The 21957-nt window shown below is 44.1% G+C and overlaps 1 protein-coding gene across 1 annotated transcript in view; it reads left to right on the top strand.

Moving 5' to 3' along the window:
- Nucleotides 1–21957, top strand: part of atrn (attractin) — a 114097-nt gene that overhangs the window by 71531 nt on the left and 20609 nt on the right. The window contains exon 26 of the mRNA XM_071922496.2: nt 10660–10738. Coding sequence (XP_071778597.2) covers nt 10660–10738 — 79 coding nt within the window. The remainder of the gene's footprint in view (nt 1–10659; nt 10739–21957) is intronic.

Genomic DNA, 21957 nt, shown 5'->3' on the forward strand with positions numbered 1-21957 from the left:
TATACAATACTGAGGAAATGTTATCAAATTTTGCTGTTTTGCTTCAGCTTTTCTAATTCAGTATGTCATAATTCATACAGTATATATTTGAATATACATATGAAATTATTTAGTGATATTTAAATATTAGAAAAAGATATTGTAAAAGGAAATATTTGGAGGGAAACCCAGCTGTGTTTTGACACGTGCACACACACACTCTCACATACTTTACACACATATAACCTCTTTCAAACACACACTTCTATGTAAACACACACACACACACACACACACACAGTGACGGCCCCACGCAGTGTTGACTGACAGCAGACTCTCTTTTGTGTCTCCCCTGATACCTGAGAGAGAGAGAGAGAGAGAGAGGTAGAGAGAGGTAGAGAGATGCTCGGCACGCATTCAAACCCTGCCTGCCTGTCCTAAGGGGCCTCCCCGGGCACTCAGCAGGGGCTGCCGCAGGTGCTGTGCCACAATCCCCACTCTCCCCTCCGCGCTTTCTACTCCTCTATCTCGCTCTCTCTGTGTGAATCCCTCTCTCTCTCTCTGCTGCCGTCTTTCCCTCCCTCTCCATCTCCCTCTCCCTCTCCATCTCCATCTGTATATTTGCCGCTGCCTCACCGTCTGTCCGTTCCCCTCACCTCCTTCAGTGATTCTTGTTTTCTTCCTTGCTGCCTCTCGCACTTTCTTTTCTCTCGCTCTCTTTCCCCACCTCCCCGCCTTGCATCTTTCTTGTTTCTTCCAGCCTTCCGGCCTTTTCTCTCTCTTCCTCTTCCTCCACTGCCTCCCTGTCTTCTGTCTCGCAGCCTCTCCCTCTCTTTCCCTCCTGTTGTAACTCTGTCTTCCTTCTCTCTTCATCTTTTCTCCCCGCCTCTTGCTCTCTCTCTCTTTTTTTCCCCTTTCTTATACACACTCTCTTTCTCTCTGGCCTCATTGTCAGGTCATCAGCAGGGAGGCGGAGAGAGAGAGGTAGAACAGATAGAGAGATCGAGAGCGCCTCGCGGCTAAACCTTCTCCTGATCGGTCCGCGAGGAGCCGAAAGCCCGCTCTGCGTCTGATTAATAATAGATGAGTCGGATCAGTCGCTTTGACTCGACACCTCCGCTCTCTGCTCCTCCTCCTCCTCCAGACCTCCTCCTCTTCCTCACCTGTAACGAGCGGGGAGGTGAGCGGGAGGAATGTGGAAAAGGGCTGTAATGCGCTCCGGGGGGATTCCCCAGAGGGAGGCGTAGTCTTTGCTCTCCATCTGATCGGCACCGGCTCCTGCCTCCCCTCCCCTCCCCTCCCCTCCCCTCCCCTCCCCTCTTATCTGCCTAGTACAGTACGTGTGCTTTTAAGGCCCCGGTATACCTGCTTCGGAAATTAGTTTCGGCAGCTTCGTAGGTCAGCATTGGCTTTGGACTCGGTTTGCTAGTCAAACTAGTCGAAGTCTTCGTACACCAGCCCCTGCTGCATGCATGACTGACTGCAGTTGGTCTAAAAATGTTGCATGTTGGTTGCCTCGCCTTGTGGAAAAGTGTCTCTGTTTCTTTTTGCCTTTGTTTAGATCTCCTTGTTGACATCTTGTGGTCAACATCTGCAGAATGAATGGTTTATTGAGGACATCTGAACCACTATAACTGATCAAACAGCTTCTAAATCCTCATATTCCCTCAGTTTCGCTCTTTCACTGCAGCCACCGTTGTTGTTGTTGTTGTTGTTGTTGTTGTTCTCCGAGTTTGTGTTACTGTTATTTTTGGTTTACCTTAGGTTACGGTTACAGCTTTATTCCCCAGTGGCATGAAGTGTAAGTAAACTAACAGTATGAAGCTGCAGAGAGTATACACAAATTTGTATGCGGGGAAGCGATCGACTGTGTTTCTATTTCGGGCCGGTTCGACTTTGTTCTTAGTATGCTGCTGCCTGTAGTGCTGGAGGTTTTAGGGTTTTCTCTATTCTATCAGCTAAATATTTTTTTTACAGTAGAATAGGACCTCTGAACAACTGCTAGTTACCCGCCAATATGTCTGGTTGAGTAGACGAACATATCAGCCGTAGTGGAAATTAAAAGGCGTTTGGTTGGTGGGCAGTGTTGATTTCCCACCCTGGATAAGAGCCGGTGGCAGGCAGGCAGGCAGGCAGGCTGGTGGATTAGTATTCAGCTGGCTGTGGACAACAGAGCTGGTCTGGTGGTGTATGCCCTGTGGCTGTTGTCTTGCTGTCAGGTTAGCCAATGACACGTCAGAGCTCACCTCTCCGGCCTGAGCGGCTCATCGCTATAATACACACTCCCTCTCTCTCGGTTTGTCTTCCCTCACTCCAATCTGCCTTTAAGACAGCTTCCATCATTTTTTTTTTTTTTTTTTTAAGAAGATTTGCTGGACACGTATGCTCCTTCTCAGCAATGCACCTGCTTGTCATTCAGATACAAAGTCATGCTTGGGAGCGGCTCAGTACAGCCACAGTTTTCCACTGTTGGCCGCTGAGCAGCCCAGCCAGAGCAGCTGGGTTTTAAGTGCCTTGCTCAAGGGCATCTCAGCAGTGGTTGTTGAAAGAGGGGAAAGGGTGTGTAATTCTCTTCCCCCCACCCAAATCTTCCACAGGTGGGTTTCCAACCAGTGAGCACCAGGCACAAAGTCGCTTCCCTACCCATAAAGCTGCTGCAGCCCTTTGACTATCAGAAACAAACTCTCTTCTAGTCTCTTCCAGCTCCAACTCCCAACATGAATCTTTTCTGTTCTTTCCTTAGACTTGACGTGTCTGTATGACTCACTAAGCAGGTTTTTGAAACCATGGCCATCATTTCCCACTATTTCTGTTTATTAAAGCAACAAAAAATGCAGAAATAGCGATATGGCAATGAATGTAATATGCATATATTAATATGTACATACATGTATAGTAACATACATATTGCATGTGTTGATATGGGGATTTAGACACGGCTTCATCACTGCTGCACGACAATGGAACAAAGCTAATTTAGCTGTGAAAGCCAAAACAAACAATCTGAGTCCACAAACCTGGTTTGCAATTCATCATTAATGGAGTGACTCCAGGTTTTCCTCTTGTAATTCTCTGGTTTCCAGCCTGCAGAACTGCCAGGCAGAAGAAGTACCTGGTAGCAAGTGTGATGTGAATACCAAATGATCATAGTTCATTTGTAGTTGAACTGTGTAAGTGCTCTCTAATACAAAATGCTTTTAATTGCATATTATTAACAAACATATTTTGTGTATATTGGTTAGAGTATGGCTTGAATTAAGGAATATACTAACTAACCAATAAGCTATGTGGTTGAGAATGTGTTCTTTTGTTTTGAGAGCCATAGGCATAGCCATAGGGAGCTATTTTTAAGTTTTTATAAGTATAAACTTTGACTGTGATGTACTGACTGCATAGACTTCAGGCTTATCAGGCTTGACTTCTTTATAAAGCAGGTGGAATGATATGTTTTTTATGGGTTAGGAGGAATAATACTGTCCGTTAAAGCAGAAATCAATCCAAATGAAGACTAAGTCTCCGGCTGTCAAAAGCACTTTTCTCAGATTGAGAGTAAGTTTACCTTGTCAGTCCTTGCCACTTAGTTATTGTCTTTTTTTATCGCAGTTGCATTAAATCACATTATCTGTCAATCTGATACATTTCCTGTGATTCCCCTGTGCCACCGTCCATTTAAACCAGTGTAGAGTGGATGTGCTGCACTATAGTAACTGTAGCAGGGCCAAAGTCCAGAGACTAAAACTGCTGCGTCATAAACAAGCTTTTTTCACTCCTGAATATTTCACTCACTCTGCAGTTGCATGTTTTTAAATGGCTGTGATTGAACAATTATCACATGCTGTTTCAGTTATAATAGTCCATTTGATGCTTTTTGGTGTTGCTCACACACTTCCTTGTTTACTCCGCTGTGTTCAGGTCGTATTGGAAGAAGCGGAAAAACAGGGTTTCATTGTTACAGCTTCAAAGCGTCCACGTTTTACATCCAAAATCATTTGCATTCATGAATTTAAAGTCAACTGTTAATGAACTGCGCAGCCGATACAGATCTAGGAAGGTCCCATTGCGGTGGGAGCCTTATTGTGTTGAAAGGGCATGTTTTAATCGCTTTTTGGGTTCAGCCGTTGGAGGTTGGTTTTGCCCTGTGGGTGTGTGTGTTGGAGAGAGGAACATGAAGCTCTACAGTGAAGTAAGTGATGAAATTTTGGACACAATCGATATGATGGCAAACGCTCGGAAAATAAGGGCCAGGTTGAAAATATCCAGAATTTTTCAAACGCCATGTGACTCTGGACTTCTCATTGTGAATTTACATGACTGGGAGTAATTGGCATATGTAGTACGGTATTGATTATATGAGGGGAAAACCAGATCCTTAACATCCCCCTTGGTACATGGGGTTGAAACTAGTGTTTTCACAAAACCAGAATTTTTACTTTGAAATGAAATTTCAGCACACGTTTGGTATAGGGCTGCAACTAACGATTATTTTCATTGTCGATTAATCCGTCGATTATTTTCTCGATTAATCGATTAGTTGTTTGGTCTATAAAATGTCAGAAAATGTTGAAAAATGTCGATCAGCCCAAGATGACGTCCTCAAATGTCTTGTTTTGTCCACAACCCAAAGATATTCAGTTTACTGTCATAGAGGAGTAAAGAAACCAGAAAATATTCACATTTAAGAAGCTGGAATCAGAGAATTTTGACTTATTTTTCTTAAAAAATTACTCAAACCGATTAATCGATTATCAAAATAGTTGGCGATTTAATTTAATAGTTGACAGCTAATCGATTAATCGTTGCAGCTCTAGTTTGGTAGCAAGTATCGAATGTTTATAAAATGAACTATCAGATTCAGTCTCTGGCAGTGGTGTTGAAGTAGTATTAAAGTAGTATTTGGTCGTTGTGACAGGGCTTGTTCAGTCGAGGAGGTAAGTGTGGCCGGTGCAGGTGGTTTTGGGCGAGGCGGCATCTGCCGGCGGATGCTCATTTCTATTCTGTGTGAGAGAGGGAGCTCTAGGTGTGATGGAGTGGTTGGAGGAGGTGAGAGAGAGCTGATGCCTGACTAACTTGGCCAGCTTCCCTCGTGGAGGCTGAGATCAAATGAAGCGCACCGGTCTGTCTGTTTCTATCTGCATCTTTCTCTCTCTCTGTTTGTGTCTCTCTCTCTCTGTCGTTACTTCCTATATGTTTCTCTCGGCCTTTCTCTCTCTCTCTCTCTCTGTCGTTACTTCCTATATGTTTCTCTCGGCCTTTCTCTCTCTCTCCGTTTGTGTCTCTCTCTCTCTCTCTGTCGTTACTTCCTATACGTTTCTCTCGGCCTTTCTCTCTCTCTCTGTTTGTGTCTCTCTCTCTCTCTGTCGTTACTTCCTATACGTTTCTCTCGGCCTTTCTCTCTCTCTCTGTTTGTGTCTCTCTCTCTCTGTCGTTACTTCCTATACGTTTCTCTCTGCCTTTCTCTCTCTCTCTGTTTGTGTCTCTCTCTCTCTGTCGTTACTTCCTATACGTTTCTCTCTCTGCCTTTCTCTCTCTCTCCGTTTGTGTCTCTCTCTCTCTGTCGTTACTTCCTATACGTTTCTCTCTGCCTTTCTCTCTCTCTCTGTTTGTGTCTCTCTCTCTCTGTCGTTACTTCCTATACGTTTCTCTCTCTGCCTTTCTCTCTCTCTCTGTTTGTGTCTCTCTCTCTCTCTGTCGTTACTTCCTATACGTTTCTCTCGGCCTTTCTCTCTCTCTCTGTTTGTGTCTCTCTCTCTCTCTCTCTCTGTCGTTACTTCCTATACGTTTCTCTCGGCCTTTCTCTCTCTCTCTGTTTGTGTCTCTCTCTCTCTGTCGTTACTTCCTATACGTTTCTCTCTCTGACTTTCTCTCTCTCTCTGTTTGTGTCTCTCTCTCTCTGTCGTTACTTCCTATACGTTTCTCTCGGCCTTTCTCTCTCTCTCTGTTTGTGTCTCTCTCTCTCTGTCGTTACTTCCTATACGTTTCTCTCTCGGCCTTTCTCTCTTTCTCTGTTTGTGTCTCTCTCTCTCTGTCGTTACTTCCTATACGTTTCTCTCTCTGCCTTTCTCTCTCTCTCTCTCTCTGTCGTTACTTCCTATACGTTTCTCTCGGCCTTTCTCTCTCTCTCCGTTTGTGTCTCTCTCTCTCTCTCTGTCGTTACTTCCTATACGTTTCTCTCGGCCTTTCTCTCTCTCTCCGTTTGTGTCTCTCTCTCTCTCTCTGTCGTTACTTCCTATACGTTTCTCTCTCTGCCTTTCTCTCTCTCTCTGTTTGTGTCTCTCTCTCTCTGTCGTTACTTCCTATACGTTTCTCTCTCTGCCTTTCTCTCTCTCTCTGTTTGTGTCTCTCTCTCTCTGTCGTTACTTCCTATACGTTTCTCTCGGCCTTTCTCTCTCTCTCTGTTTGTGTCTCTCTCTCTCTGTCGTTACTTCCTATACGTTTCTCTCGGCCTTTCTCTCTCTCTCTGTTTGTGTCTCTCTCTCTCTGTCGTTACTTCCTATACGTTTCTCTCGGCCTTTCTCTCTCTCTCTGTTTGTGTCTCTCTCTCTCTGTCGTTACTTCCTATACGTTTCTCTCTCGGCCTTTCTCTCTCTCTCTGTTTGTGTCTCTCTCTCTCTGTCGTTACTTCCTATACGTTTCTCTCGGCCTTTCTCTCTCTCTCTGTTTGTGTGTCTTTCTGTCGTTACTTCCTATACGTTTCTCTCGGCCTTTCTCTCTCTCTCTGTTTGTGTCTCTCTCTCTCTGTCGTTACTTCCTATACGTTTCTCTCGGCCTTTCTCTCTCTCTCTGTTTGTGTCTCTTTCTGTCGTTACTTCCTATACGTTTCTCTCTCTGCCTTTCTCTCTCTCTCTGTTTGTGTCTCTCTCTCTCTGTCGTTACTTCCTATACGTTTCTCTCTCTCGGTCGCCGCCCTTATCCGTTTCTTTCCGTTTGTTCCTCTCTGTCTTTCTGTCTTCGCCTCTCCCTTTGTCTTCCTCCATCGTCCCGACTTTGCCTTTCAGTTTCTCCCCCCATCTTCTTCTTTATCTGTCTTTATCTCTCTCTGTCTCTCGCTGCCCGTCTGTTTCCCACTGTCTCTCCCTCTCTTTTGTCTTTCTTTCTCCCTCCCTCTCTCTTCCCCCCCCGTCTTTCTCTCCCTCTCTCTCCTTATCCCTCCCACCCCGTTGCGATGGGAGGCCTTTGATGTGGGGCTGATATCTATTCACGCGGGTCATTCATCAGCACCGTGTCGCTCTTTAAGCAGCGAGCAGGAAGCCAGATCAATAAGACGGCTGAACGGATGGATCTCTTAAGAGTCCTCTTCAGCCCGGAGAGATAAGGGAATTTTTTGAATGGATGGCGCTTTAAAGAGTCACCCAGGGCGGGCGGGGGGGGCGGGGGGGGCGGGGGGTGCGGGGGGGGGGGATGAATAAAGATCTGAGCGCATCGCAGCCGCTATGAAAATGGGCAAAGGCGTTTCGATTGAAAAGGTGGTAAAACTTTTGAGAAATATAGATCTTGGAGGGGTCTCGCTGGTAGGCCTGTACGTCTGGGAAACTTATGTGTTTTGATGGAGTCTCTAATTAAATCCAGTTCTAACCCCTGAAACAGAATTCATGTACGTTATTCCTGTGATCTCGAACAAAAGCAAAAAAAATCTGCTGCACTTGGGGAACAATAAAGGGAATTTTTTTTTTTTGATTGCAAAGCCAACACTTTTCAGCTGCTGTAGCCTCCAACAAGGTAGAAAATCACAAGAGAGGTCTCAGTGTGTGTGTGTGTATATATACTGTGTGTATATTCACAGAATTCAATCAAAGACGGCCGCCTAAAGCCCCGCTGATGAATCCCGGTGATCTTGTATTGTACAGTCCGGATTTGAAATGAGAAATCCCCTGCCAAAGCAAATCATTTAACAAAAGGTTCAAGATTCAGATGCCGTTTCATTTATGGGAACAACACAGAAACGGCTATTCACAATCACATTCACAAGTTAAGAGTCACATAGAAAATGGTTCACATCATTTAGCCCGTTAACCTTTTTACTGTTTCACTCTGAATGTGAATATATGTGACTGGGACTAGTGGAAAGGCAGAATATTGATTTATCTGAATGGCAAACCGGATCCGAAACATCAACAAGTGCTTAATGGATAAGGCTGGTGTTTTTTAATGCATTTCTTACCATCAACAAATCCTATGAAAATAACAAAATCAGCTATGAATTTGTTTTGCTAACAAGTCTCGTCCATGTAGCCGATGCCCAATGCAGCCATGTCCCAGCAGCCATAGAACTCCAAACTATTAAAAACACGTTATATTATATATTTCATCATCACTATGCACCGGGTCGGCCGACTTTTTCCTCAAACAACTTAATAAGCCGACCGTAAACACGTTTTCCATCTCAGGAAAGTAGTTCCGTAGCACAGAAAATAGTCCCCGGTGTAATGAAGAATTTGTTCCCATTTGAATTTGATTTGGTAATAACTACAACAGCCTGACTTTTCATGGTAACAGTTAACGATTTTTAAAATGTAAACTATGTCTTTGTGAGCTGTATTTAAAGGTTTTTAGCTTACAATTGGAGCCAATGACTTCCGGGTTGAAGGCTGAAAAGGGAACGTGGGAAGTCGGAAAGTAACGGGAGTAGAGCAAACGCATTGTTGATGGTTGTATTTTCATAGGATTTGTTGATGATAAGAAATGTATTTAAAAACACCAGCTGTATCCTTTAAGAGTTAAAACAAGTATTATGGGGATATGGATGTATTTCTGGTTCATGACTGTTTTCACTACAATGAAACGAAGCTCATTTGTCTGTGAAAGCTTAAACAAACAATCTGTGTCCGTAAACTCGGTTTTACAACTCGTTAATGGAGCAGCTCCAGGTTTTGTCTCGTGGTGACATCATCAATCAGCGCCCCGGCGCTCTGGTGTCTAGCTTGTTCGTGTTTACAAATCAGGATTGAGCTGTCTAAGATGACATAAAAAAAAAAAAATACTAATTCCATTTTTATGGTGGATGTTCCCTTGGAGGAAAAGTCTGAGACGATGTTGGGATCATTGGTGTTTAAGCGTTTTTCCATCACGCCGCTGACACTTCGCTCACCGGCAGCCGCTTGTGAACAGCGATGTGAGTCGAAATATAGGAAGTTTACGTCAGAGAGCCGCAGGAGCGCTTACAGGAAATCAACGAAAGGCATGACAGCCAGGGAATGAAGTTCAGATCGCAGAAGCAGTTGTCTGAAGTATTCGCACGCACACACACACACACACACACACACACCCTCTCTCTGTCTTTATTTTCTGCCTCTCTCTGCTCTGTCTTCTTCACACATTCTTGAGTGCGAGTGTGAAAGCGGCCTGGGGAAGTGGAGTGGAGGGGTGGGGGGGCTGCACACACACACACACACACACACACACACACACACACAGAGTGACACTGCCAACAAACCACCTCTCCAAGACATGTCACCTCTGCCTCCTTCACCTCTAGGCGGTCTCATATCGCGCGCAAAGCATACTCGCGGTTTTGTCTCTCGGTATATTTTATTTGCACAAATGCTAAAAACAGTGAAAACAGAGAAGGAGAAAACACAAACGGCAAGACGGAAGAAAACCCCAAGGGACTTATACAAAAAACATCTCCAGCCAGGAGAAGAAAGAGAAGAAAAAAACAAATCAAGATGACAAACAAAGACGCTTAAATAACATCAAAACTCAAAAGAGGAGAGAGAATCGTACAAAAACAGCAAAATCCAGAAATAACAAGTACGGGAAATAAAATAACCCTCATGCAGATAATGGTAATGAAATCAGTCAAAGTGTCATAGTGAATAGAGGTGTGTGTGTGTGTGTGTGTATAGGTGTTGAGACGGGGAGGGAATGTGTGTGTGACATGCCACCTCCTCAACCTCTAGGCGATCTCGTAAAAAGCGCAAAGCCTAGTTGGGAAATGTTCGGCGCATAACACGGCTTCCCCTGACAGCTGCTTCAGCTGTCTGTCTGACACTGCTTCACACCCCCCCGGATCCTGTGAATCAATGCAGCGTTTCCTCTGTAATTTTATAGAACTGTGTTTTGTTTTGGTTTTGTATCTGTCCGCATTTTGGTCCCAGTTGCAAAGCAGTGCTATAAAAACTGACTTTTGGATACTGATACTTTTGGATATTTGCAAGAAATCATTCTAAACAATAGGACTGCACTTCTTGTAGAGGGAAATTTGGCTAAATTATGTGATTTTTAGTTTCACATTTCTCTTCTCTCTTAATGTTCATGTTGCTGGATGACTAGACAGGAGAAACTGCAGTGATATGTGAGAACAACTCAAACAGTTGTACTCATCAGGGCAAAATAAGTGATTTGAAGTTTTTTCAGCAGGGGACAAAAAAAAAAACCGGAAGATTGGTCCCTGGGCCTGGGACCCTGGTTCGTTAAATAATAATACAGGTTGACGTGGGCTGTGATCACTTCTGTGAATTCAGCTGTCAGACCAAAACACGCATGAATATGTAATCAGATGGGGGGGAAATAAATACTCACTGATTAATTTACGTATGACAGAAAGTGACACGCGTAGTCATGCACAAACAGAACCTCAAACGCTCCCAAGGCTCGCGATCCGTGTCAACTCTCCTCCTCCCTGATCGTTCTTTGTTTTTACTGACGCGTCCCCCCTGCGTTCCTCTTCCTGTCTGTCCACAGCTGCTTCCTGTCCCTGCTCCTGGTGGCCGCTGTGGTGTGGAAGATCAAACAGAGCTGCTGGGCGTCACGGCGACGAGAGGTAAGTCTGAGACTCACGCTTACAGCACGGAGCAGGGTTTCCCATATTTGATTACATTTCAGCGGCCCGGCCAGGTAAATTGACAGCCAACTATGTACATTGTTTAGTTTCGTATTCATTTTGGATGCTGTGGAGTTGGCATTCAGACTTGGTGTTTCTGGTCAGTGTACCTTACAATAGAAGAGTGAGTGGAGGGTGTGAACCTAGGCATAAAAACTCATAATACGATGTTGCAAAGAGTTCCCGTTCACAGCGTTTAAAAAAAATTAATTATGATTTTATTCCATGTTAAACCGAGGAAAAAAGCTGTAGATCTGTGCTCAAGAAAGAAATTAGACAGACAGAAGTTGCGGCTTATGCCATCATCAGTATTAAATCAGATATAACCAAAAAACACTATAATATACTGAGGAAATACAATCATCAGACTAGTAACTGTCCCTAGAGGCCAGAATGGACAAGTGTATATTTAGACAGAGATGTATAGCAACTGGAAAGTTGTTGAACATGTCAGTAGAAACATCAGTGCTTTGAACATTCGAAATTTCCAAATTCCTAATTCCCAACAACCAAAGATTTAATGCCGTCAAACACCGAATGTGAGTTTGTGAAGTACAGTGACCATAAATCACTGTGTTTACGACACAGTGCGTGGTGTTGGTCAGACCGTCAGTCCCAGTGACACTGAGTGAGCTGGAAAAACATCCATCATTATTTAAATAGGACAGCGAATCATTCTGACAACTGTGGGAAACACTGCAGGGTCTGGACAGTGTGGAAAATGACTGACAACTTCCAGGGTCTTGGAAAACAAAAAAAAGCAGAACCATTAAAATGTTTTGGAAGGGACTTGAATTGCTCCACCACAATGGAATCTAGAAATTAAATTTGCGTAGCGAAGAATGAAGACTAACTGACAATTTGAGTGACTAGATGTGTGAATAGCGGGCTGACGAGCTCAATCCCATAAAATTCTCGATTTTATTTTTTTTTTTCCTTAGGGGGGGAAGGGCTTGTCTCGCATCGACTAAAATATATTATGATGCAGAGCAGACTTTAAACATGCATGATGTTAACCTACTATTGCAGAAACACACACACACACACACACCAGGCACCCTGACAAAGCTCCTGTGTGATTGGTTTATGCCTCCTAAGATGACAGGAGCCACAATAGATTTGCACAGTTCAGAGCTATATTTCTTATTCATTGTCTATTCTGGTGTGAAATAACTGTGATGGTATTTTGTGTCGCCCGGGAAACTAGGGCACACTCTGTCAGCAGCTCATGTGACTGACTGACTGACTGACTGACTGATATGTGACTGGTGCTAACTGGCTAACTAGCTGACTGGCTGGTTGAGCTACTTACTGTCTGACTGGCCGGGTGAATGACTGGCTGTCACAACTGATTGTAGAACACTGACGAGCGAACTGCGGTGATGTAGAAACTGTGAAAAGTCACCGTGAGTGCACTTTCTTTTTTTTGAATATTGAATACCCCGTCCCCGAAGAAATGACAAAATGCATTTTCATAGTGTATTTCCAGAAGGGGTTGAACCACCTCTTGAATGAGCAGCTCAAAGTGTGTGTGTGTGTGTGTGTGTGTGCGGGGCCGTGTGTGTGTGAGCATGCAAGCTAATGTTTTGCTGTGCTTAATGTGAACTTTTGGTTTGTGCTTTTCACACTCGGCGCGCCTGCTGAAGTGCCTTTCGGCTGCAACCTCGACGAAGAGTGCTGTCATCACCTGCACCTCCGGGTGCCTCTTAACTCTCCCCCCCCCCACCCCCCCTTCACCTGCTCCCGCTCCGCCCTCTCTCTCCATCGCACAGCCACCATTGTCCAGCCAAGCCACTGCAGGCTAACCTTTTAATCCACATAAGCACTTCAGTATTGTAAGGAGGGACGGGGGCAAGCATACAGGATACAGGAAGTCAAGGGTGACACGGAGTCCCCTCCACAGGGACAAGCCTCTGTAGCAGGGGTGCTGAGTACAGTCACACCAAAAATGATGCTTTCTGTTTTCCCAAGTAGGCAAACATGTAACATGAGATTTTAACAATTAGCATAATGGAACACCTCACGTCTCCAGAAATGATGGAGCGTCTCAATAATGGCTTCACAACTACAAAGCTGACATACTGACTTCAGTTGCATTTTCTAATCTTTACTAACATGAGTGATCGTCTTCATCGCATTATGCATTTATTTTTGTGCTGCTCTTTCTCTATCAGCTGGTCAGCCATTTAATTTGAAAAGCCTGACAACGATTTTGGCCGGAAGGTATGATTTGATTATCAGATACCCCAGTCGAGCTCTTTGGGGGATTTCTTAAACCGCATCTGAGCCGCGCCCAGGTGATTGGCCCAAATCAGTGTTAGCAGCAATAGGGAGGGAAAGTGTCAATTTACGTAATCTGGTGGTTATGATCAAAGAAAAAAAAAAATCATTCATTTTTCCGTAGGAGAATTTTTAATAATTCATTATAAATGGCTTATAAGCATTTTTCTAAGCCATTTATCACTATAAACAGCTTGAACGTTCAAATATCAGACATTTTACGACACTAAGGCACATCAGCTATGAATGAGAAGAAACAACATAATCTCTAAAATGCAGGAGAACAAGTTTTCACCACACTGGATGCTTTTTTGACCTTAAAAACTTTTTTTTTTTTTACAAAGGTACAAATCAAGTCCTATTCAAGATCAAGACCAAAATAGGCAATGAGCCATGTAGATTTCTTTCCAAATGCAAAAAAACTAATGATTAAGGAGTTTCTTAAGGATGAACAGAGATGTAGATCTATCCGCAAATCGGCAAAGACAAGTCCAAGACATCAGAAATGTGATCTGAAGCCTGAACTGAAGGAATGAGAATCACAGCCCTGTTTGGATGTTAGATGAAAGTGGGATGGGAGAAAGGAAGCAGGTACACATTAGTTTTCAAGCGGGCACCTCCCATCACAGCTGTCTGGTTGAATTAGGCCCACAACTCCTCCACAAGGCAACAGTAGTTCTGCCATCCCAGATCCGCCTCCTTCCACACCCACTTTCACCAGTGAGTAATGTGTCGGTACAGCCTGTTTTCTCTACACATAGGGAGTTATATTTGGATTGGCGTAGTAATAGATAGTGGATCTGAGCCCATTCAAATTTCCTGTCCACGTAATGGAGATGTAAAGAAAAACATCTGGTTATTTGGAGGCAGAAATTATAGCTTTGTTCTCTGCCTTTTCACAGACTTTCATTTTAAGTTGAATTAGCCTGTAATTTAATTTGGTATTTACGAATTTGGTAATTTCTAGGTCTTGATAAGTTTGGGAATTGCACAAAAGTTTTGAAAAAGTATGGAAATATTGCTGTACTGTTCAGAAATACATAGTACTACACATTTTCTGTGGTTTTAGACCCCCGTCATTTCACATATTCTGATATTTGTCAATTTGAAAAATATTCATCTGTAGAGTGATATGGCGGAGTTAGTAGGGGCAAGACGACCATCTGCATAAGTCATATTGAACACCAGCTAAAATCTTCGTATCAAGAAATGAAGGTCTGAAAAAAGCATGGACTTTTGGAATTGAAACCGTGTAGGAACCTTGTTTGTAGTTTCAGTTTTAACTAACCTTGTCCTGCACATGTAGACACGCCTGCCTTCATACACATGCATGCGCTGTGTAAACACACAGTGACATATCATTTCCAGAAAACAGAGAGCTAATCATGTCGCTCCGTGCGGTCGGCTCTGTCCTTGCATCCGCCTGCTTCCCCAAACACCAGGACCGTCCCGTTCTCCTCGCTGGCGTCCCTCAAGGCTTTGTTACATTCAGATTCCTCCATGTTACCCAGCGCTTGCATCAGCCGCACAGTGACACACATTTGCATCTGATTATGCCCGCGTTCGCCTCGCTTATGCCCAATGCAACGCGAAATGGTGGCCATTGCTTTTTTTTTATTTGGTCATTGTAGGGTCACAGGAATATTGTCAGGACACTACGGCTCTGACCCTCGCATGCCTTGCTGTTGGTTGCTTGTAATCTGACATGGGAATTAAATTTATTCTGCTGTTACAGTCATTGTCGCTCTAGATAACAGCGTCAGCTAAATGCTTAAATATGCCTAATATGCTTAAAAATGTCAACGTGGATTCTTTTTAAAAAAAGGCAGTGGAAATTTTTCAGTTTGTGAATATCCCATATGTCCGAGGTTCTTCTCACCCTGGTATCAGTCTAACAGCTGCTGAGATTTGTGGAGGTTCTTGTAAAAATCCAAAGCCCACCTGTTGGGGTCTGCGCTTGTGCCTGTTGGCTGTGTGTTTTTCTGTGTGTGTGTGTGTGTGTGTGCACATGCATTTGCATGTTGCGCTGCGCATCTGCTCGTATGCATGTCCTTAGATGTTTGTGTGTGTGTGTGTGTGTGTGTGTGTCTCATTCTGTACTGTCTGAGTCTTAATCAGAACCCTCCTTTGAGGCCTGACGGTTCCTTTGAAGGAGCTGGAGCCGCCAGATGGCTGTTGACAGACCCGACCACAGCAGCCATTTTATTTGCCATGGAAGTTGCTGGCCTTTTAGTCGGAATAAGCCCCACCGCCGCGCGGCAAGCCCACTGTCGGTGCTGGTTAATTATTCCTACGGGAACACCCGGGGAAGTCGTGTCTTATCCAACACAAGCTCTTCAGGGGGTAACAATGATGACTGTATATCATGCAAAGTACAGTAATAATGTACCGCTCTTACATTTGCTTTTTTGGCCGTAGGGCGAAATGTCTTGTATCACTCGCTCGTAGCACCAAAACGATATGGTACGGGCCGGAAAGTGAGTTTTGAGTCATTTTGTGCTATGGAGCAGTACAAATCTTACTTATTGCACCTTGAGATTACCAACATGACTATATGGCACAATACAGTAAGGCCAGTGGTTGCCTGAAATGTTCCATATTTTGTTTGTTTGCAGAATATAGATATATTTTTTACTCTGCTCCACTGGTGTCCCATACTGTACCGTCCCCCTGATTTCATGCCAGTGACACCCACACTGCACCTCCACAAAATATCTCCCCGGGACGACGGCGTGTGTGTTTACCCCACGTCTATCTCAGCCCTAACACAGACACACAGTATATCACACATAACTTGACACATATTAGACACGTATTGCACCGCGCGGTATTGACAGAAAGGCCGGGTGTGATAATGTCCCTGATCGCCGCCTCGTCGACCCACATGATTAACTGTGTTATATATTCTTTACACTGTGCCAGAGGCGGGTCGCCGGGAGGTGGGAGAGGATGCAGCATAAACGTCTCCACATACCCACACGTATTTATTACCCCATTAAACTGCCCCCTCCCCACCTCCCTCGCCTCCGCTCCTCTTGCCAGACACCCCACCACCATCTCCGCCCTCCACCACCAGCCCATAAATATGAATGACAACCACGGTGTCAAGGCTTCGGCCCCCGTCGGAAATACCTGCCATTATGTTATAAAACGAGTGGGAAGCTGCTCAATGGCCTGGCATGTGTGAATCTGTGTTTTTTTTTTTTCTTCTTTTTTCAAATCACATGTTATCTAGCACAGGTCGTGATTTTTTTATGAAGAGAAGTGCCGCTGTACAGCTCCTTGCAAAATCTCTGAGCAATCCCCCCCCCCCACACACACACACACACACACACACACACACACACTCCTGATGGGAACGAATCCACCGCCGCCGTACAGCCACCGCTCCACAGCCGCCTTTGATGATTCCGCGAGGAACAGTGTACAGTCCACACATAAAAGTTTCTGAAGAATGGGAGCGGATCAGAGGAAAGATCTGAAGCCTTAGCGAGACGGGCTGCGATGAAGCGGCGCCGCTCTCTGAAGGGGCTTCGGCAAGACTTTACAATGGCTTTATTCTGAGTGTATTAACTTGTGTGTATTAACCTATGGGAAGACGCTGTGTGTAAGGATGTAGTTGTGAGTGTAAACAGTACATGATGCACAAGGATACCACAGTGTAAGTACAATTATATTTTGTCATGCCCCACGTAAGTTTATTATGTATTATGATGATTTTCAATAAGTACTTACACAGTGTTATTGGATACTTACAATGCCTTTCCATAGGTTAATACCTAGATTAATCCACTGGAAGAAGGCCAGAGCATTACTGTAGCTTTTTGCTGGGATTTTTTCTAATACACAATGTAGCTACAAGCTGTTATAACAACAACATGCAAGCACAGCGTGTAAAAAAGTGTATTTGTATTGTGTTGTTACACCCTTTAAAATACATTGTGTTGTAGGGAGATCTTCATTAAAGGAATACAAAGATTGGCCTAAAATACCACAAACACCCAAATCATCCACGTGTCCCTGGTAGATCATGGGACGCTCCGCTCCATGCTAACACTTATGGCTAAAGTGTATAAGCTATACACTATGTTGAGTATAGTAGCATTATCTCAAAAGTGAGAAAATTAGAACTTTTAGCAGCTCTAAAGCTAAATGGTAAGTCATTTTAAATGATATGCAGCTAAGGCCGTCTCGTCTTTTATCTCGGAGATTAGTCAAATTTACACAAAATATGCTAAAAATAAATAAATAATTTACTGTTTTGAACTTCCAGGAACTTCTTTCCCTGTTTCCATAGGAAGGGAACATGGTAAGTGATGGAATACTTTGTACAGCTAAAAATCACTGCTCAGCAGATGAATATGTGGTTACTCACTTGAAATAGTTCTGAAAATAAACCTGGTTACATCAGCTGTGTTGAATGAAGGATATTGAATTTTTAGATTTTAAATTTATGAATCAGCAGGCCGTGCTAGTGGTTTTTATGATATGTCAGTCTTTTACTTTGGTTAATGCAAGCTGCAAAAAGTACCTACATAGTATTATTTTATACTAACATTACTGCTCCACAGGCTAATAGGCAGGTTAATACGCTGGAATAAGGCCGCCCTACAAGCACAGCCGGAGCTTTTTGTCGGAACCTGTTTTTGCCGTCTCATGCAGAGGGCGAGGCGAGCCAGAACCGGCAGTAAAGTTGGTTTAAACGGCTCGGCGGCGGCGTCCTTGTGACCGTGTCCTCAGCCGCCGCAAAGTGCTGACCCTCGCTTTTCGGGCAGCCGGCTGTGTCACCAAGCCTCCTCGTCTCGTCCGGTCCCGTCCTCTCCTGTCCGCCCCCATCTATTCTCACCTCCGCTGATGGAGAGAACCGCGTGACCTCTGACCCCTGACATCACTCACTGCGACCGCCGCTCTCAGCACTCCCGACTGCTCCTGCCGCTTCATAGGACACGTACAAGCGTGCGCGCGCACACACACACACACACACACTCATTCACACACAGACACACTCACTCAGACACCCTCTCTCTCTCACAAGCATGCACTACACACTCATACACACACATTCAACCTCATACACACAGATGAAATCCCTCTGACACACAACTACTTACTCTCATACACACATACTCACAGAGACGCGCTCTCAAACACACTCACATTCACAAACGCACACACACACACTCATTCCCTCTCTCTCTCCCTCATACACACACCCACGCATGCAACGAGGTCTACAACAGATGGTTTAATGTGAAAGCTCAGTAGAGTGGGAGAGATTGGCGCTGGTGTTCTTTGAATAAGCAGAGGCATGGAAACACAATGAAGATATCAAGGAGCACGTAGGCTCCACATCAAATTAGTTTCCAGAGTCATCGGTAATGATAAGGAGGATCCTCTCACCACGGAGGCTGCTCCTGCCCCGCACACGCCAGTCCCAGAAGCAGATGGCTGGATGTGAATGAGGTTCACACATGAGCGGGGAAGAAAGAAAAAACAATCTTTCTACCTTTTTTACTTTGCAGCTGTTACTTCCTTACCAAGCACTTTCTCTATAACACTCTCCATAATACATGATCATTTCGGAGTCACAGGAATGCACTCCCTCTCCTCCCCACTATTGGTTGCTTGGGAATATTATGCCCTTTTCACACTCGCACAACCCGGAAATATTATCCGGGCGCACTCCACAATTAGGCAATTCACGCTGAGCCCCGTACACAGGGATGCCTATGATGCTGCACTTGTAATGTCGTCAAAAGCGTGTTCACATTCTGCGTTCAAAATGGCAGACAAGACGACACTGCGAGCACAGGGCGATACGGGTTAAGGAGTTTGATCCAGCTCTCAGCCCTGATCTTAAGCCCTATTCACACAGGACTAATATTACCTGTGATTTGTAATAGTTGCGGAGATCGTCTGCGATTTGAATCCCGTGTGAATCTGCCATGTCTGTAATTCATAAGGTAAAGGTTCCAGCGCAAATAAGCTACGGTACTTTGGTACAGATAGAGTTCCCCTGATAATCCTGTTAATCAAAAGCCTTATCCGGACAGCACTAGGGAATAATACTTACCAGGCGAATGACCTAGTGTTTTTCACTGAACTCAAACTCACACATCCTCTGTTAATGCTAGTACCGTGCTGATTGATGCTATGTGATTCATAAATTACCAATACTTTGTGCAGTAGATGTATTCTGGAGTCTAACGGCAATGAAACGCCCCCTCAGTAATTTGTGGGAGTAGGTGCCGTCCGGGTTGCTCGTTAACATCACCGACGGCAATGTAGTAAATTACTTTACCAACGTTGTCCAGTCATACTAATCCCAGCTGGACACAGTGCTAAACTCTCAGTAATTTCAGCCCTAATTTGCTGTTGGAGCGAAATTTTTTTTTTTTTTACTTCTTGTACACATCCAATTAATATCTTCCTCCCGTCGTTCAGTAGTGGACTCCATAGAGGAAAGTTTTGAATCCATTTTTGGCACAAAACTTTTTCTTTTTGAAATCAGGAAGTGTCAAATTGTAAAATCTTGTCTTGGTCAGGAGTGATTGCAGCAAATTTCATAATTATCCGCTGCAAATGTGTTTCACAAAGTGCAGAAGTTGGGACGGTAAACCACTAATGACACATAATACTAGTCCTGTACAAATGGAGCTTTTAACAGGATTGTGTTGCGGGGTCAACTTGAACCCTTTCCCAACAGCACTCAATCTGAAGATTTCTTGCTCGTCTAGTAAAGTGCTAAAGGGGTATTAAAAATCTAGGAATTTAAGCTTATTCTACTCTAACTCTAAACTATATGATTAAAATGTAAATGTTAAAGATGTGATTCTAGGTCCAGTAAACATGGTATACTCAGAAAGCAATGTAAGGTAATGTTTGAAAATGGAAATAGTTCAGTGTTACCATGGTGTACCTTTGGAAATTTATTCCACCATGCCCTCTCTCAGAACGGATAATCATGTCCTTGAAGGCAGATTGTTCAGTCCATGGTTGTCGTGATGACTCAGTTGTACAGCACACTGTGCTGGGAATATGCAGCAAAAGTGCTTGCATCACTTTGTGAAATATAAGCAAGAACTGAAGTCACTCCTTGCTTCTGGAGACATCCTCAATGTTTTATTAGCTGCTTTGCAACTGTCGCTTGGTGAAAAAAATTAGTTCTTTGTTCTCTCTACAGTGTGAACACAACATAGAACTTTTGTTTTCTTTGCTACCTCTTCCTCTCTCAGAAACAAGGAACCGTGGGAAATGAGAATTTATCGATTGACGGCTAACATAACAGAACGCCACATGGGTCTCCGGTGAGGACAGGGCGCCTCCAAAACATTAAGAAATGCGCGGGTGACGAATTGCCTTTAATTGTGTCGCTTACATTGCTGTTTGTATTGTTGTTGTTTTTTTTGTCTCTTCAAATTCTACTATTGGGGGAAAAAAAATCAAAGGACTCAAAGGTTGACTTCCTACTTTCCTTTTTATGTGACAAAGAGCCTGTCCCAGTCTTGTTAAGGAAAGGAAGCCAAAGCGTCACCGCTTTTTCACAACGTGAAAGCTCATTTGAGCTGCGCCGTTTGACAGGCTCCTTTCAAATGAATGTGTTGTTTGTCTCAGCCGTCTGGGCTGTCAAGACAGCTCCCCTCCCACCTATCCAGCTGTGGCTGCATCCTCACCAGAGGAGATCAGAGAGGGAGAGTCCTCACCTGATCTCACCCTCCGCAGAGCGCCATTAAGGGGGAGGAAACCGGTTTTCTCTCCCCGCCTCCTCCGGTCTGCCTCCCTGCTGGAGGTGGGAGATGGATCGCTCAAGGTGACCCTACCCGGTACGCCGCCTGCTTGGCCCGCCGGCCCTCCTGCCACCATTCCTCACACTTACCCGTTCCGTTCTGTCGGCAGCGCTGGCTCTCGCTTCGCCGTCCCCCCGGGCCGCAGACTTCAGAGCTTCCTGCAACAGCTTCTCGGTTCAGACCCCCTCCTGCCGCTCTGCGGTCTGCTGCCGTGTGGTCAGGTGTTTGTCAGTGGGGTGTGTGGCAGCTGATAATGTAATAACTATCTGTTAATGTAATAACTTGTTGAAATGTAATAGAATCTTCCTCTAAAGGGGGCAAAAATTTACTAAAACATGCTGATGTAGTAAATTGCCAGATAATATAATAACATCTTCAGACTGATACTGAGATAATTAGAAAAGTTATAACTCTTATAATGTAATAATTGCCAGTTAATGTAATAATATATTACATTATCAGGAAAGAAATTATTATAACATCAGGTTTTATTACATTTCTGACTCATTTAAAGGGACATTTCAAGTTTTACTGTACTTTATTCGCACATAACACTAAAAACCCTCCATTAAAACCAATACTGCAGTAATTCTCTGAAACAGCATTTAGCAACGTAGCGCTAAAACTATCCCTTGAAAGCAAAACTAATGAAATTCTCTGCAATAGCATTTAGATGATAGAACACTAAAACTCTCCCTTGAAACCGATACTAATGGAATTCTCTGAAACAGCGTTCAGACCATACGACTCATAAAACCTCCATTGAAACCAATACTAATAAAAGTCTTTGAAACAGCATTTAGACGATACAACACAAAAACTCTGTTGAAACAAATACTCACGAAATTCTTAAGGACGGCATTTAGTCCATAAAATACTAAAACTCTACACTGAAACTAATAGTAATGAAATTCTTTTAGGCGGGCTGACAGCTCCCCTCGGCAGCGTGGCACAGCCTAACTATCCGTCAGCAGGGGAAACACTGATGTGGTCACCGTTACAGATTATAATGCAAATGAAGGCAGGCAGGCAGACAAGGGGGAAAAATGTGTTTCCTGGGTGCGGAGGCAGCAACAGCGGCGGCGGCGTTCC

This window comes from Centroberyx gerrardi, chromosome 17 (assembly GCF_048128805.1).
Source record: "Centroberyx gerrardi isolate f3 chromosome 17, fCenGer3.hap1.cur.20231027, whole genome shotgun sequence".
Lineage (NCBI taxonomy): Eukaryota > Metazoa > Chordata > Actinopteri > Beryciformes > Berycidae > Centroberyx > Centroberyx gerrardi.